The 17,127-nt window shown below is 41.6% G+C and overlaps 3 protein-coding genes across 5 annotated transcripts in view; 1 reads left to right on the forward strand and 2 right to left on the reverse strand.

Moving 5' to 3' along the window:
• The window catches only part of IQCK (IQ motif containing K), a 37,999-nt gene extending 36,512 nt beyond the window's left edge, over window positions 1–1,487 (reverse strand). The window contains 2 exon segments of the mRNA XM_027654880.1: window positions 176–604; window positions 1,475–1,487. Of these exon segments, the coding sequence (XP_027510681.1) occupies window positions 176–604; window positions 1,475–1,487 (442 nt within the window).
• KNOP1 (lysine rich nucleolar protein 1) lies at window positions 525–9,432 on the forward strand. Of its 3 annotated transcripts, XM_027654758.1 has the most exons (6): window positions 734–995; window positions 1,496–1,584; window positions 1,615–2,870; window positions 6,042–6,110; window positions 6,602–6,679; window positions 9,052–9,432. In XM_027654758.1, exons 2-6 carry the CDS (start codon window positions 1,497–1,499, stop codon window positions 9,361–9,363), a joined length of 1,803 nt encoding a protein of 600 aa, XP_027510559.1. In that variant the 5' UTR covers window positions 734–995; window position 1,496; the 3' UTR covers window positions 9,364–9,432. The 3 variants fall into 3 exon arrangements, with proteins under 3 accessions (XP_027510558.1, XP_027510559.1, XP_027510557.1); XM_027654757.1 differs by lacking the exon at window positions 734–995 and adding an exon at window positions 525–555 and having other exon boundaries at window positions 1,496–2,870; XM_027654756.1 differs by having other exon boundaries at window positions 1,496–2,870.
• A 528-nt stretch (window positions 9,433–9,960) lies between these two features.
• The window catches only part of VPS35L (VPS35 endosomal protein sorting factor like), a 50,146-nt gene continuing 42,979 nt past the window's right edge, over window positions 9,961–17,127 (reverse strand). Inside the window, 3 exon segments of the mRNA XM_027654745.1 lie at window positions 9,961–10,858; window positions 11,383–11,529; window positions 16,978–17,096. Of these exon segments, the coding sequence (XP_027510546.1) occupies window positions 10,760–10,858; window positions 11,383–11,529; window positions 16,978–17,096 (365 nt within the window). The 3' untranslated portion in view covers window positions 9,961–10,759.

Here is a 17,127-nt window from a genome sequence, read left to right on the forward strand (position 1 = left end):
TGGCGATAAAAAGCAACACAGCGCTCACGAGCGGAAAAGCTCGTGGCCCTGCCCTCAGGGGTGGGGGGTGAGGGGGGGGGGGGCTTTGGGGGAGCGCGGAGGGGGCCGGGGGGGGGGGACGGCTGAGGAGCCCCGGGGGGGCAGAGCCATGGCCTGATGGGCGCTGCGCTCCCACCTGTCCCCGTCCCAGAGCAGGACTCTGTCCCTCCGGGCCCTGTCTGTCCCTCCCGGCCCTGTCTGTCCCTCCTGGCTCTGTCTGTCCCTCCGAGCCCTGTCTGTCCCTCCCGGCCCTGTCTGTCCCTCCGGGCCCTGTCTGTCCCTCCGAGCCCTGTCTGTCCCTTCCGGCCCTGTCTGTCCCTCCGGGCCCTGTCTGTCCCTCCTGGCTCTGTCTGTCCCTCCGGGTCCCGTCTGTCCCTCCCGGCTCTGTCCCTCCCGTCGCCGCCAGGGCCGCGTCCCGCGCGTTGCCGCGGTAACGGCTCCGGCAGCGCGCGCGGGGCGGGGCGGGCCCGGCGCGTTCCCTTCCGGGGCGGAGGGCGCTGCACGAGGCCGCGGCAGGTGAGGGCCGGCGGGGCCGCCCCGGGCACGGCCCGGCCGGGATGCGCCGCTCCCGGGGAGCCCCACGGGCAGGACGGGCGGGGACGGGGTCAGGAGCGGGGCGGGGCGCGGGGGGAACCCCCCTGGCCGCGGTGTGGGGGTGGGTCGGTGGGCGCAGGGGCTGCCGGGGCTGCCTAAGCCTTCTTTACCAGGCTTAGGTTTCCTGTAGAGGATTTTGACAGGATGCCTTGCAAGCGGCGCTTATAGAAGTCCCCATGGATTAATTTTTGATTAAAAGATGGGAAAACAAGTAGGGATAAACAGGTTTCTCAGCAAAGGCGGGGAGTGTCAGCAAGCGGGTGCCAGAGGCTTCTCTGGTGTGAGCTGTTGGTAGGTGCGAGTGTCCCGAGAGAGGAGACGGAGGGCAAGGATGAGAAATCGCAGACAGAAGCAGATTTAAGGTAATAACTCGGATGCCTTGAAAGGATCCTGTAGTGCTGAGTGGGCAGTAAAGTGATGTGAAGTTCAGTGTTAAATAAGTGAAAAGTCATAGGTATCTGGAAAACCATCTTGACTGTACATCTATGTATGTGTGTGTGTGTGTGTGTGTGTGTACATATATGTATGTATATGTTTAGGCATTTAGGAAAGATTTGTAGAGGGTAGGTATTACTGTAAAGATGTCATGCTCTGCAGCTGTCAAAAGGAAAAAACAAATAGAAAGTTACCAGCTGACTAGGACAAGTTACACTAAAGAACAAGACAAAAAATCATCCCAGCAGACAGTATTTTCTGGGCTCTGTGCAGTTCTGTTTCCCCCATAACGGAAAGCAGACTGAAATTAGAGTGGCAGGGACAGTGGGAGATATGAATAATTTCAGAATAAAGGGAAGCCAAATAGAGGAGGGCTTGTATCATCTCTCTGAAGCAGTTTACTGACATCTTCGTTTCATTTTTTTAGAATGATAATAAAGAAAAAGAGAAAAGAATTGCACGAGGAACCTGTACAGAAGAAGAAAAATGTGAAGACTGTCATTAAAATTGAGGAAGATGTTCCAACTGTCATTAAAATCGAGGAAGATGATAGGCTTGAGACAAAAATAAGGAAAAAGGTAAATTTTAAAGATGAATGTTTAGACCAATCACAACCAAAGAACAAGAAGAAGAAAAACAAGAAAAAGAAAGTCAGCTCCAAACTACTAAAAGAAGCACAGTCAGAAAGCCTTGAGATTGTGAAAGGTCACCTGGATTCAGAACTTCAAGAGGAATCAGAGGAACAAATTAAAATTCTCAAAAAGAAGAAAAAAAAAGTCCCATGTCATTCATCCTTAGAGGAGGATAATGGGAGTAGTGGCATGGAGCTTTCAAATTATCCTACAGATGATATTAAGAAAACTGAATTTTCTTTAAAAAAAAACAAAAAGGATGCTGCTTTGAATTTGGAACTGGATGGTAAGGTAACAAAGAAAAAAAAGAAGAAAGGCAGTTCTTTTTCATTAGAGGACATCCAGGACAGTGAACAAAAGCAGTCTGAAAGAGTTTGTAAAAAGCCCCACAAATGCATTTCACAAGAAGTAGCTTTTACAGCTGAAAACCATGACACACATAATGTCCAGAATGATGGGGAGAGTTGTGTGACAAAAAAGAAGAGGAAGAAGAAGGATAAGTCTGAGTCCTTTTTACCACTAGTAGATAATAAGGACAACATATCTGGAGTTCCTGGTAGGCCCATTGCATTGAGTGACTTCAGAAAAAGGAAGAAGCAGAATTCCTGGGAAATTACATTGACAAATAGAGAGGAAGAGGACACTGGGAGTATCAAAGAGACTAAGAAGAACAAGAACAGAAGCAAATGTGTTTCTTCCTCAACATGTGAAGATCAGCTAGACTGCAATCACAGCATTCCTGATAAGTATCTCCCAGCACAGCAAGAAGTTGACTGTGAGGAAGAAAAGCTGTCTGGAAAAAAGAACAGGAAGAATTTCAAGGGTAGTAATGAAGTCACCAAGAAGAAAAAGAAAAAAAAGATTCACAAAGAGGAGGAGGAAACAACATATTCAAAAGTTGCTTTAAACAATGATAGTGCCTCTAAAAACCAAAAAATAAGACTACCAGAAAGAAATAAAAAGAACAAAGGGGGTGAAATGGAGCGAGCTGAGTGTGTAGCAGGGAATGCTGTAGATGGGGCATTATGCAGTAGTAATCACATGCTCTGTGACAGGAAAGGGAAAAAAAGAAAAAAAGTCCCACCACAGGACTTGGCTGAACAACCAGGTTCAGAAGCAGATACAAAAAAGATGAAGATCATTACAGAAGGCACAGGGAATGAGTCACTGGTAAGTTGTAAAGAGGAGGGCAGCCTTGCCCCCTCCTCCTAAGGAATCAAAAGCTTTTGAGGTACAGTTCCCTACTTTGCAGGCTGTTCTGCCTGATCAGAATATTTGAAGTCAGTAAGGACCCCCACTATTCAGAAACAGGATTAGCTGATGTATTGATTTTAGCATATTGATTTTAGTTGTGACACGTGGGAAAGTATAATTTAATGCCTGGTGCTGTAATCATGTACTGGTTCAGTCGTGAAAGTGTAAATACTACAACTAACAGCAAGTGTTGGCACAAAAAGAAAATGAGTGTGTGAAGTCATAAATGTTCTTCTTCAGTTGCTCTTCACAAAGTGGCAACACTCCTATAAAATAGGATTTTAGTACCACATCCTTTACCCTGAGCAGGTTGGTAACACTGGCAGCATCAGTGCATCTCACTGTGTTCTTTAGACTTTTCCTCAGGCTTTGCTGCTGTTAATGCTGGAATTACATAGTGTTACAAACAAGGGGAAAATTTAGCCAAAGCCTGTTGTCTAACTTGGAGAAAACTTTAGAGAAAATCCTAATGCTAAATGTAGACAAGGCCTAGAGAATTGATGTATAAATTCTGATAGAAAACTAGAGACCTGAAGATGCATTTTTACTTAAAAGAATAAACCTTTGCAAGAAAATAAATAGATGTACAAGCAGTACATTGTAAGTAATCAGGAGCTTGTTTTTATATTTGTAGGTAATGGGAGACAGCATTCAGTTGTTTTTTATGAAAAACTCTGAATGGTTGGCTTGTTGAAATGCAAGCACTGGTTAATAAGGTATCAGTGAAGATTTTTGTAAACTAAAGATGGAGCAGGCTCACAGCATGAGCTGCCTCCAGCACATTCGTGGTGTGCTTTGCTTTGGTGTGCACTTATGTGCAGTGTCTTCAAGTTCTGTGGAAACCTGGCAGCTGCCTGGTGCCTAATGCTAATAATTAAATATAGATTTATGTGAAGAACCAGATACAGGCATTTTTCACAAGGGTTTGTGAGGCAAATGTGTGCTTATCAGTCATGAGGTGAGCAGATGTTTTGGGCTTTTAGCTTCGGTTTCTCCTTTTGACCTTTCAAAGGACAAGGTGGTTTTATTGCTGGGATATATTTTCTAATGAAGTTGACATTGCCTTTTTGAGGCTGTTAGACATTATTTGGATTCTTGCAGCTGCTCACACTGTGCAGAGGCAAGATAAGCCTCACAATGACATGTAAACTTGCATGACCAGTTAAAATGAAAACCACAGCAAATACATTGCAAACGATTGAGGAGAAGGTGATACCTGTTTTATTTCTCATTCCCATATGCACCTCTGTCCTTTAATAATAAAAAATACTTAAGAGAAAGTCTCCTGAAGATTGAGAAGTCAGGGTTAATCAGTTCTAGCAAAATCTAGTTCCTGCCAGGCCTAAAGACACTGCACTGATAAATGGCTGATGATGTTGGTCTCACATTTATCTGTGCCATAGTCCTGAAACATCCCTGTCTAACATTGTGTCCATGCCTTGAAAAATCCTCTGTGAGGCTTGTGCAGCAAGCAAAAGAGTAAGTTTTAAAGACAATGTGGAGTGATACCCACTCAATATCAGTGATTGGTGTTTTTCCCACTGGATGCCATTACAGTCAATTTGTGCAGAGTGAAGAGGAGCAAGAAGTTGTTTGCCTGCAGGCAGCATAATCCTACCACGTGTGAAGGTGCTCCTTTTCCATGGAGTTGGGGGAAGCTTGGCAGACCTCTGTGGGATGGTTTTTTCCACTCAGTAGCCTTCAGCTGGTCAGCACCATGCTGGGAATTAGCAGGGATGGGGCTGCTCCCCCGTTCCTTGTCTGCCACTTGACCTTCCGGCTAAAAAAAAAAAAAATATGCTGCAGTTGTTTGCAGAATCCTGTCACAACAGTTTTCCTCCTTGTTTTAATAGATATAAAAAGACAGTACCAGGCCATCTAGAAGTAAACTGGGGGTTGGTTTTGGTTTCTTCTTTTCCTCCAAGAGCATGAGCTCCCCTTACTGCAGACGGTGTTCTCTCATTTTTTAATAGCGCGTGTATGGTACGTGCATGTGGTGAAATCAAAGGGAGCTTTGGAAAAAGAGATAAATCATTCAGGGCTTTTAATAAAACTGTAAACCCTCAAAAAAGTAACAGCAGGTTCTGCTGACAGAAGTATGTTACAAATCTTTTCCTTGTCTTCATTTCCCTGGCTGTTTCATGCTTGGATTATTATGTTAACTGTATCAATACATCTTCCCCTTGGCCACCTTTTCCAGGCTGGTCTAAAGCTTATGGCTCTAATTTACCACTACCCTGGACTTATTACTTATCCTGTTATACTGGGTGCCCAGAAATCTTATCCTAATTATAAATTTGGCAAAGAAAGGCTGAGGGCAATGATCTAGGAATGCCAGTCAGTGGGAGCAAAAGTTGCTGAGGGGCTGCACTCAGTGGAAGGGTGATCAGGACATGGTTGCCTGTGGACTCTGCTGCTGATTTACCTGCTCCCATCCGGCCCATCCCTTCCTTCTGGGGCTGCTCTGTGCCATCCCATCAGCTCCCTGTTCCTCACTCTCAAATGTGGAACTAATGTGCTGTTTGCTGCCATTGTGGGAGACACTTGATGTGTGTGTCCTGCCTCTCCCTGTGCTCTTTCCAGACTGGAAGCTCCTTGGGGACCATCATCCACAATTGAGCACAATGCAGCTGTCTCTTGATTGTTTCTTCTTTGTTTGTTTGTTTCAGAGAGACCTTTAATTATTTTATCTGCAATTTTTAAAATATTCTGACTTTTACTCTCTCTGTCCCTTACTTCAAGTATAAATTTAACTTTAACAAAACAGTTTAATTTGAAATTACTCTGCCTGCAAACGTTACTGTGTGTGCCAGTGATGTTGGCAGATCTAATTTAATGTGTGAACTTAAAAAAATCCTTTATCTTCTTGGTTAAAAAAAAAAATCTCTTTCTTGGGGAGAAGGTTTCTCCATAGAAATACACAGACTTAATTGGCATTTTCATCTTAGATCTGACTATTTCTTCTTGCCCCAGAATAGTCCTACTGATTGCTTAGTGTTTTAATTACTCTCATGGTAAGAGCTCTGTAAATTTTAATTAACCAGAATGGATAAAAATAACCATACAATCTTTTTTCCTGTTTTACAGGAACATCTAGATGGTGTAATTATTGTGCAGGAAAAAAAAGGAAACTGTGATGAAGTTAACATAGACAAGGTATGCTTTGGCTTAATTGTGTAAGATTGAAAGCAAGTCAGCATTTAATATATACATAGGAATTGATGCAAAAACCTGATTTGTTGCTTCCCTAAATAAAGGTCTGCTTAAAATGTACTTTACCTTCTGTGGGTTAAGTCCCAAATATACAGCTTTAGTCAATGTCAGAAGTTCTGAGTAGCTTATTAGGTTAAATACAGGTTTCCTTGCCTCTCTTCAGTGCTGGCAGTTTCAGCGTAGCTGTTGCCTGCAGTTAGAAAATCAGGCATATCTGTTACAGCAAAATATTCATTTAACATACCACTAGAAAAATCACAGTTCTCGTGTTGAATGTGGGAAAGGATCATGTGCAACTTTTTAATTATCCTTGCAAAACTCTGAAGATCACTAATTATTTTATACATCTCTTTTTTTTCCATTGTGAATTAGTTGTCATTTCACACACAGAAGATAGTGTTTTATGCTGCATGTGTCACTTTTTTGCACACTAGGTGAGGCGACAGGCTCTGCAAGAAGAAATCGATAGAGAATCTGGCAAAACAAAGGTTTTCAGTTCCAAAGTGGGACAGGTATGTATGAGCTTAGACCTGGATCTGGTGGAAATACTGGGTCCTAGAGCAAATTCCTGGTAAAAACACTGTGCTCTTTTCTCTATGTGGCTCAGGTATGTGGCTTGGCACAACAGTCTTCCTTCTGACTGCAGAGTTAAGGTCACGCTGTAGAACAAGTTGGTACAATGCCAAGAGAGTCTGAGAGCTGACAGTGAACTCCTTGGCATTGCAGTGTTCCAATTCCCATCATCAGTCCTCAAAAGCAACATTTTCTCTGGTTCCTCTGGAGAATGAGCCATGACAAATTGCTACAGAAGCATTTTCTGCTTACTGTGAAGTACAAATAATTCCAGGCTATGGATATAACAGTCACTGAAGTGTATCTTATTTCTTATCTGCAAGACTTTGCAGACATTCAGAAAGGGGCACATGTGGAAAGGTAAAGGGGGGTGACAACTGATAACACATGTGATATTTACAGTCAGTCCTCTCCTGGCATCCACATCTTTCCTCCACTTCTTTGAAAGATGATTCTTAATTCCTTGCCTTTGCATCCTGCTTAGCCTGCCTCCTGAGAGATTTACAGTCAGGTAGTGGAAACTGTTGCAGTAGTGTTTAGCAGGGTTAATAGGATTGAGGTGGAGAGAAAGCTTTGCTAGTAATCCGGGATTCTTAGTTGTTTTGCAAGACTGCCAGTGTGCCTAGAAAGCTGGAATATGCCTCAAACAAATGCCAGAAACAACTTCTGTAGATGCAACATAGTGGGAGGCAGCCTGTGATAGCTCTGCAACTGCAACTGTCTAATAGTGTCTGAAGTCATTGAGAAAAATGACATGCTTGGCAGGGGATCTCAGTTCCTTGGTGCTGATCTGTCTCTGTTTAGTAGCATGCAGAAGAATAGAAGCTGTGAAAACTAATTCATCAGCTCCACAAAGAGTGAGCTGGAAATGCTTCAGCAAAAGCTGTGTGTAGTGCCTGCCAGCAACTCACATAAAAAAATGTACAGAGTTTGACAAGCTGTGATTATATTTGCATCTGTGCAGATGCCTCCCATTCCAGAGGGAGGACTTATATTTATCTGCATGTGACTTAAGTGTATCTGTATGTGTATCTGCATCTGTGTCACAGACTGGGCTTAGACAGCAACTTGCCTTTGTACAAGGTAAAAATACTGAAGTATTAGGGGTAGCTCTCTTTTAATAGTAGGCGTTCTGGCCTGTGATTGTGGGTGATACTCCAGCCATGCATTTTTTTTAACTTAAAAAAGCCTGCTAGGGCTTGCCTGCAATATTGTGTAGCGTGCTGTGTGTCATGTTGGCTGTCTGCTGAGAATGACTGTTTCATGCAAGCTACAACTGTTCAGTTGGAAAGATTTCAGGTTGACATAAACACACCACTAAATTCACATTTTTTCCTTTGATGCAATCAGCTTAGTCTATTTAATTAATAATCAGACATTCTTCCATTTAGTTATCACCCCCAATTTTAAAGAAAAAATTGGGAGTAGCAATCCTGCTGAAAATATTTATAAATGACTGCGTAGCTATTCCTCGGGAGTCAAATAAAATCTGCAGATAATGAAGCCTGTTCTTAGGTAAGCCAGAAGTTCATGAGCTTTGCAAATCATATGATTTATCTTGGGTTATCCACAAACAGCTGAAATATCATTTTACCTGGACATTGGCTCTTCAGAAAGGAGCCAGAATCCTCAGACAAAGGAAAAATCCTGAAGGGGTGAACTAGTTCTAAAAATAGTGAAAGGCAAATACAGTGAATACAAAGAAAACAGGAAACTGCAAGGGAGGGGAGTCTTTAAGAGCACTAGGTTTAGTCCTGTTGGATAAGGGTTTTTGCACCCTTGCAATATTAGTTGTAATTAGTGGGAGGAGAATGCCAATGTTACTTAAAGCTTATGAGGCAGATTGAACACTGTCTCCAAAACTAACATAACAAAGCACTGCTGAAAACAACAGCTCCCAAACTAGGCAATGGGAAAATGAAGAGATAAACATACAAAGTGACAGCGAAAGAGGATTAAGTCTGACAGTTTTCTTAGAATAAGAGATGATGTCTGGCTCTTTGAGCTAGGTAAAGAGCAGGAGAAAAGCCAAGGTTCCTAAAGAGGGAGGAAAAGAGGATTCTCAAAGTGCATTAACCCCTCTCCAGGTTAAATGGCCTGCACTGCTAGTGAAGAGGCACTCACACAGAGTTAATGTCATTCTTTTACCACATCCTTTAAGAGGTGCTGCCCGTGGAGTAACTGCTCCTTCCCAGCTTTGTCACCCTGTCAGGTTTCTGTAGCTGGTTCTGTTCTCATGGTACACAGCCAGAAATTATCTTCCTTGCTCTTGTTATTACTTACATTTAGTGTTAACCTTGTACCTTCACAGGATACGAAGTTTGGACAGTGGAGTACAGCTGCTTTTAAAAGTTCTGAGGAAGAAATTAAGTTTTTCAGACTGATGGGTGGCTTTAAAAAGGGCTCTGGGCCTATCCAAAATCTCTCAGCAACTACAAACAAACCGAACATGGCTCTGAACAGGGAAGGGCAGGAGAAGTTACAGCAGGCTCTGAAGATGGAGTTTGATAAAGCAATGGACTTGAAGCAACACAGAGGAATTGGTCTTGGATTTCAACCTACTGCCAACAAAAAAGGATACATAGACAAATATACATCAAGATCTATAAAATTTGAAGATTAAAACTCTGAGGTAATAAAAAGAATGACAATTCAGGCAATTTTTTTTTTTACTTTCCAGATCTTTTTACTTGAAATAAAATAATAAAATGTTTAAGAAATTTGATTTGTGAGGCACTTTTAGTTCAAGTTTTCAACTGCATACACTGGTGAAGGTGGGTCCTCACTTCAGCTAAACAGTAAGTTTTTGAAACCTTTAGCATGTTTCTTCTACAAGGCAAGGCACAGCCTCCTTCAAAGACTGAAGATATGTGTGCCATGGCTGCAACTAGATTTTTTTTTTAATGCTGATTTAATAAACTTATTTTTAGCTACCTCTTAGTGACTCAAAGGGATTTTAGTTCTCTGTAAAATCTTCACATTTTTACACTCAGTGAGTGGTACAAAGTCATAAGGAGATGAAAAACATGGAACAAGAATGGTTTAATAATTTGAGTGGCATTTATTATCAGCTTGCTAACTCCTTAAATATATGGTTCTGTCTAAACAGTTAGCCTTAACAAAATAAAACATTTTTGTGCAAAAATATATCTTAATATCTGTGTAAGAATTTAGCTCATTAAGAATTTACCACTAAGCAAAAGCAGCAATAGATGCAAGGTTTCAGCATGGTTCCCTACTGTGGGAAAGAAATGGTGAGAGTGAAAATTTATTAGGAGTTATCAGTACATGTAACTAAATTTCACAAGGGTAAGGTGATAGATTTGTATACACAAACTCCCCCAGAACACACAGATGAACTGCAAATTGTTTTATTCAGTGATAGAGTACTTTGCAAATATAGAGTACTTCGCATACATTTCCTTTTTCATCTGCAGACAGCACTTAAAGATTCCTTCCATTTTACAGAACAGGGGACTAAAATGAAAACATAAACATGTCTGTGCAAATGTATTGTAGAAATTAGAACAATAACACCTCGGCCATTTTTCTCTTCTACTGGAACCAATAAAACAAATGCTGGCAGCATCCCAAAGCAGAGAGATTACTTAGTAGGATTATTATATTGAAATGCTTCTTTCTACACAGGAAAAACACTATTCTACAAGTGGGATGAAGTTTTGAGGCTGTGAATTCATTTGTGCAGATTATCTTCTTCCTTTTTTGTTAAAATTACAACAGATTAGATTTTGAAAGGCTTTCACTACCACAGAGGTTCAAAATACTGTTTACTGAATGTAAATCAGCATTTAAAATATTATTTTATATTATGGTAAAACTGGAGACAAATTCGGGTTAAATTATTGCACTCAGAACAGTTTTACCTTTACTGTGCCCAATAAATCTTTCACACTAAGTAAAAACACACTGAACTCCTCCAGTCAGAATCTAGATCAGTGATTTTTGGCCTTGGCTGCTTGCTGCCTTGTACAGGTGACTCCTTGGAAAAGACACATCCATCAGGTCCTGGACTGCAGAGGAAGCCGAAGGGCCAGGTCTGCAAAGTGACTCATTTCAGGTTGTTGGCTTCGCCTCTTGATGTATTCCAGTGTTTTCACCTGGGTTTGAAAAGAAAGGGATGGGAGATTTTTAGTGTCTTTGTCTTATTTCACTTCATCTTTGTATACACACTGTCATGATTTTCACTGGCTGTGGGAGCACCTAGCATTTCTTACTTATTATCACGGATATCTGTCTTAAAGGCTCTCAAATGCCACTTTCCAAGCTTACACCATATAGTTCCTCCACAAAATAAAAATGCTGTATTCCTCTTAGAGCTAGTTTTCTGTTCTGAAAAAAAGTTACAGCACCCAACACTTTCAGGTTCCTTAATGCTCAACACAGGATTAAAACTGCTAGAAAGATACAGACCACTTGAAATAAAAGAAGCTGCTTATTCATTAAGAAGCATTTAAAAAAATAAGTTGTTGGGGTTTTAAGATAATTTTTTGGGGGAAGGGGAAGAGCAACTTGTAAAGAGATTAGGTTTTTTCAGATCAAGAAAATATTACTTTTTTCCAAATTAAAGAGTGGCAAAAGATCATAAGAATTAAAATTTTTCTGCATTATCTGTTTTCCTTACCATAGTCTTGGTGTCAGCAAAGCCATGTTTCTGAGCAAGATTCCAGAGATTGACTGAAAGCTGGTTTAGTTTGTTGTTTCTTAGATCCCCATGAGCTACAATAGTGTTAAAGAAATAGAGTGCCAACTGGCTCTGCCGCTTCAGGGTCTACAAGGAAACAAAAATATTCCTATATTACCATATAATCATCCCCAAACATGCAGCCTAACCTCACTGGGTTCTCTGAACACTTAGAAGTGCAAAGGGCACTCATTTTGTAACACACAGCAATAGTTACAAACAATACAGGCATAGTTTTCAAGTTCCATTCAAAATGCAACAAGTTATGATAATGAATCAATGAAAGTTGCTGTAAATGAAATAACTACACCAAACTCCTACATCTCATATCACTTTGGCACAGCACATTATATAGGTCTGACACATTTTTAACTCAAGACTCCCTACAATTGCATAGAAATCACCCTCCCACCACCCAGCCTTGCACTTGGAGCACCATAGCTCTATATATTTTAGAGAGACCACTATCATCAGTCTAGATTAATGCAACTTCAGGCTTTTTTCCAGCAGTCTATTCTACATCTATTTATTTAAGCAAAGATTTTTTTTTTCCCTGCTATTCTTTCACTGAAACTTTGGTTATACCGACATATTTGGACCATATTTGCAGCTACCTCCCCTAAAATTGCTGAGGAAGGCCCTTGAGGAGGACCCCTCCCTCATGGTACTCTGCCATGAAGGAGCACCAGCCTCTGTGGAGGAGTTCTGGGGCACAAACTATCCTGCACTAAGCTTGCAAGGTGCTCCCACCCTGATTTGGAGTGAGTGGAAAACAGAAATAATTAAAATGCTATTGCAGGTTCTGCTGATTCCTATAGAGTGAGTTTTCACGGTTAAAAGGATGAATTATTATTGGATGCATCTGAGCTGTAGTATTTGTTTATACTGCTCTGCTGCAGCTGTCCTTTGTTCTTTGCTCCAGAAAGCCCACTGACAAAGGCACAGCTCCATCTTACACAAACCACAGCAGTGGAGTCCTAGTTTACAACACAACTGTCAGCTGAGCACCCCAATTAATGGACTTAACACTGCACTTCACCCCTCTCAGTTCAGTTCATACTGAGGTAGCTAATGCACAGTGCTCAGAGGCAAGGTTACAGGCAGCACCAGCCAGAGATTGGGGTAAGAGAAGTGCAGGGACCTCTGACTTTGTGTTCCTGACACGGTACCGATGTAGCCATGCAGTCTCTGCCCTTTCCCTAAGGGACTGAAAGTAAATTAATTTCTCACTGCCAGCAGAAGAGAGGTCAGATGCTATTAATCAAAGAAATGGCACACACTGTGCTATCAGTCCTCCAGATAAAGATGGAAAAGGAGAAAGCCATGCTATGGAAGAACTGGCCAAGTAGGAAAGAGGCCAAGCATGCCCCAAACTAGAAGCATCAGACTGCTACTGTACATATGTGACACACTAGATCTGTACATGCAGAGACAATCTGCCATATCATAAACCACACACACACAATGCCCAGACCTGCTCAAGGCCCCACAGAAAGTTCCCTGAGCACTTCATTAATTACATGAAACTGCCATGAAGACAGCTCTTCCTCTAACAGTCACCTGCATTAGCAATTTCCATCCCAGTAGCTCCAAAACTTGTTCACAGGCTGAAAGTACAACCATCATTTGGGAGCACTGAAGTACTCCCTACCAGACACAGAAGTACAGTTGATCAATCTAGTCCAGTAATAGAAACAAAGAGCAGAAATACAGCTCAAAAAGACAATAAAAGGGAAAATAGCTATGCTTAAATAGTACTGTTGTATTTCTCTTAGGACTAACACTCTTCAGGGAAAAACAGATCCAGGGTACAGCCAGGTAGTCCAGGTTTTGCCACATTATTCATTAGGCACCCTGCCACATCACCATGTATCCTGGATTAACAACATAACCTCTATTACCTCATTTTTTTCCCCATTGACCATCTAATACAAACTTCAAAGAGGTCCCTGGGAATTGCTTGGAGGTTTCCTCACAAGAAGTGAGGCAGTTCAGTTACTGGGCAGAATGCAAAAGCAGCAGTTCTCCAGTCTGAGTATTGACTAGCAAGGTTTTCCAGGCAACATCAACGCAAATACAAAATCTACTCTTCAAAATAAGGATGAAATTTTTTACTAATTTGAAACACAGGTACTTCAAAAAGGATCATCCTTCAAAAAGGACTCAGAAACAAGCTAAGAGAATGAGAGGCACACTAACTGCTGTTGTGTTGGGGCAGGTATAACAGAATTGATTTTGGCACCTCGTCCTCAGTTACACAACAGCAAGTGGAGAGAGAGGCAGGCTCAGGTATGCAGGAAATCCCACCACGACAGAAAATGAACAAGGAGTGTCAGGCAAGGCTTCTGTGATGATGAACAGGAATGTTGGTGTAACATGGCACTGACCTCCAACCCGAGGGATGCATCTGTGCCAGCACACTGCCAAGCCTGGCAAGATTGAGTTGTGGGTGGCAGCCCAGCTCACAGGGTGTTCACAGGCAGCAAGGAGAAAGCAACAGCTCAGCTATTTGGCAACCACACACATCATGGGACTAGCAATTCCCACACCAAAAAGAACTGCCAGCCTTCTAGGCAGCACATTTTCCATAATCCTTGGAATAATGCTGATGACAATGAAACAAAGAACAAACTACATCATGCCAGAACGTGACCCCCTTGTGTTCTCACCCCTCCACCAAAGAGCAGAGTAATGTCCAAATTTCATATAGCATAACAGAAAAAAAGCATAGTCTTTCATACAATGGGCCACCTAACATTCTGTTTCAAAAATTCTACCTCTTCTCAATTTAAAACACAGCCCCACACAGAGAACTATGTCCAACTCTGCTTCTAGTCAAGTATTCAACCACATGTGAAATCAACTGAAGTTGTTATGAGTTTATATAAAATTAAAAATCAGTTGTGTTGAAAGAAGAAGCCTCAAGAGCATCTCTCCTGCTCCATTTTTGATACTTACTATAAAAAGTCCAGTATCTACCATGCAGTACATGGGAAGACTGCCACCCTAACCTGGCACTGCCAGGGGCACAACAACATGCTCCTGATAATTTGGATCAAAAGTCATGTTTGAATAAAACATACATTTATTACTGAGTAGCAAGAAGCAAAGTATTTACATTTCTACAAAACCTGGAGCATAAGACCAGTCTTCCCCACACACAGAGAGGATTCACTGCTACTCTCATGACCAGAAACAGCTTGAACTTTACAGAACTGCCCAGAATTGAAAATTTCCATTCCAACACTGTCACAAAAATGAAGCATTCTCTAATACTGTGAAAAGACCACGCTGTGTTAACAATAAGATGCATTGTTCTCTTCCAAATTGCCATTTTGGTGAAAGGATTTTATTGGGAGAAAAATTTATTTTCCTTTATAGCTTTTAAAGGAAATGGACCAATAAAAACACAAAATCATCAGATGCTTGTTCATTTAAATGAGCAGCCAAGAAGATGAATAATAAAAGGTCACCGGCACTGAAGCAATCCAAATACCACAGTGATTTTATGACCAGTTCTACTTTAGCACAATTAAGAGATCTCTGATAGTATTCTCACCACTTCTATTTCCTCAGCAACAACAGCTTCCTCAAACAACAATTCATTCTTAAAAAACAGTTTTAATCTAAATCTCTCAAGGGCTTTTACTCAACAATGCAAAACAAATGCTCCCCCTTTGTAAATAAGGACGGAGAGAGGAGTAAATCCAAGGCTGCAGGGGCAAAGGCAGGGCAAGGACCTATATCTGTGCTGCTTAGCTTTAAATCCAGTTTTCTATGCAACGACGGCGTCAGTGAAGTAACACAGGATCCCATTACTCAAAGTATTATGCTTGAAAGCAGAAAACAATAAAAAAACGCCCTTCAGAAACCATGGATTTATTCCATATAGGAGTCAGATGCAAAAAAAGCCTAAATATACAACACACAGTCCTGAAAACTGTTAAAAATCTCCTTCCAAGACCTGCTTGGACATCCTTAGCTGTGCTAGAATGGTTGTCTTCTGCTGTTACTGCTCTGAAAAAGAACTACCATTCACTGTGGTGTTGTGTACAATGATGCAGAGGCATTTGGGCAAAGGATTTATTCATCTTCCATCCCTACAATTGCTCAAGGAAGGACAAATAGGATGGCAAAAGCAGAGAAAAAGCTAAACTTAGCACAGTGTCCTCCCAATATGTATCACGTAACACATTCTGTATTGGCAAACACTACGGGCTACTGTGCAAACAGGCTATCTGAAAAATTCCATCCAATCAATCACCCCCTGCCCTCCCATTCCAAGCCATAAGATTTCCATCAATAGAAGCTGTCCAGTAAGGGGTGATTAGGAAGCTGTGGAGGGGTTCAATCTCAGAAGCAGGTACAGTAACAGAACAGTGAGTTCTCCTTATTTCAGTAATACTGACAACATTAGTCACCTGCCTTTCACATACAATCCATTAAGCTATATTTGATCCCTCAACTCCAATCAAGAAATCCAATAAGCTGGCTGGAGTTTTCTTTATTTAATATTGAACAAATATACTAAAATCAGGGTAAAGACAAAACACCTTTTTCCTCCCTCTATACCTCTCTCCTAACTTCATCCTAGTGTCTGGGGTCTGCAACTTTTACTAATTATAGGTGGCTTTCATTGCATTTTACTCAGGAATAGATTAATTGTGAATTCTCACTTTGCTCTTTACAGAATTGGACATTTCAGGTTACTGCTAACTCAGCTGGCAAGAAAATATGGTTTATTCCCTGCCCATGGCAGGGGGGTTGGAGCTTCCAACCCAGAGCATTTCATGATTCTATGATTTACAAAGTTGAGAGCCAAGAGGAAACAACAGAAGGATGGACACGGGGCAGATTTTAGGTATGACCACACTGCCATCAAAGGAGTGACTGTGGCACTGTCTCCAATTCTATCTTAGGCCAGTAATTGTAATACCATCATCACAGAGCTCATTATAGTCAGAAAGACTCACAAGAAAAAAAGTTATCCTACACTGACCATCATATTTCCATGCCCAAACCACACCAGGACTCAAGCTGGTTAATTTAAAGCTACCTTTAACCCCAAAGAGCATCACGTTTCCATAACCAGACTACAGCAGGACTCAAGCCAGTTAATTAAAGCTCACTCTAAGCTCACTCAGTGCAGAGTGCTGCTCTGCAGTGATCATTCTGTACTGCAGCACAATCACTCCTTGGTGCAGGGCCACAATCGATACCAGGGTGTGCCAGAGTAGCCTCTGCTGCCTGTCAGCTCAGTGACCCACCCCTGGCAGCACAGAGCTGAGCAGGAAACTTCTGCCTGCATCTTAAACATGGATTATAACTGTGGCATCATCTGCCTCACATCATTAGGTGTCTCCCCCACAAGCCTGCCTATGTGACAAATTCACGTTTTAAACAAGTAAAATTACCCAATTTCCTCCTGTTAAAAGGCTCCTGGAGCTTTCAAAAAGACCAGTGCCTGGTCAAAGATGGTGGGTTTCTTCAAATTACTTTTGGGTTTGTATTGAATCAAGCTGAGTAAGAACATACCTCTTCTTTTCCAAGGGTTTTCAGATGATCCAGGATCTGTGCTATCACTGTTTCACACAGCTTATTAATTTCAGCCAGGAACTTGGAGTCTCCACCATACAAGGCATCATTGGAATCAACTGCAGAGATGAATTCAAGCTTAGGTCTGGC

The sequence above is a fragment of the Corapipo altera genome, unplaced genomic scaffold (assembly GCF_003945725.1).
Source record: "Corapipo altera isolate COAL_440 unplaced genomic scaffold, ASM394572v1 98, whole genome shotgun sequence".
Taxonomy (NCBI): domain Eukaryota; kingdom Metazoa; phylum Chordata; class Aves; order Passeriformes; family Pipridae; genus Corapipo; species Corapipo altera.

Bases quoted from the DNA above. Each gene is read 5' to 3' on its own strand.
- KNOP1 (XM_027654757.1), top strand. From the start codon at position 1,497: ATGATAATAAAGAAAAAGAGAAAAGAATTGCACGAGGAACCTGTACAG. The intron at 2,871-6,041 runs GTAAGTTGTAAA...CCTGTTTTACAG, and splicing joins GCACAGGGAATGAGTCACTG to GAACATCTAGATGGTGTAAT. The intron at 6,111-6,601 runs GTATGCTTTGGC...TTTGCACACTAG, and splicing joins ATGAAGTTAACATAGACAAG to GTGAGGCGACAGGCTCTGCA.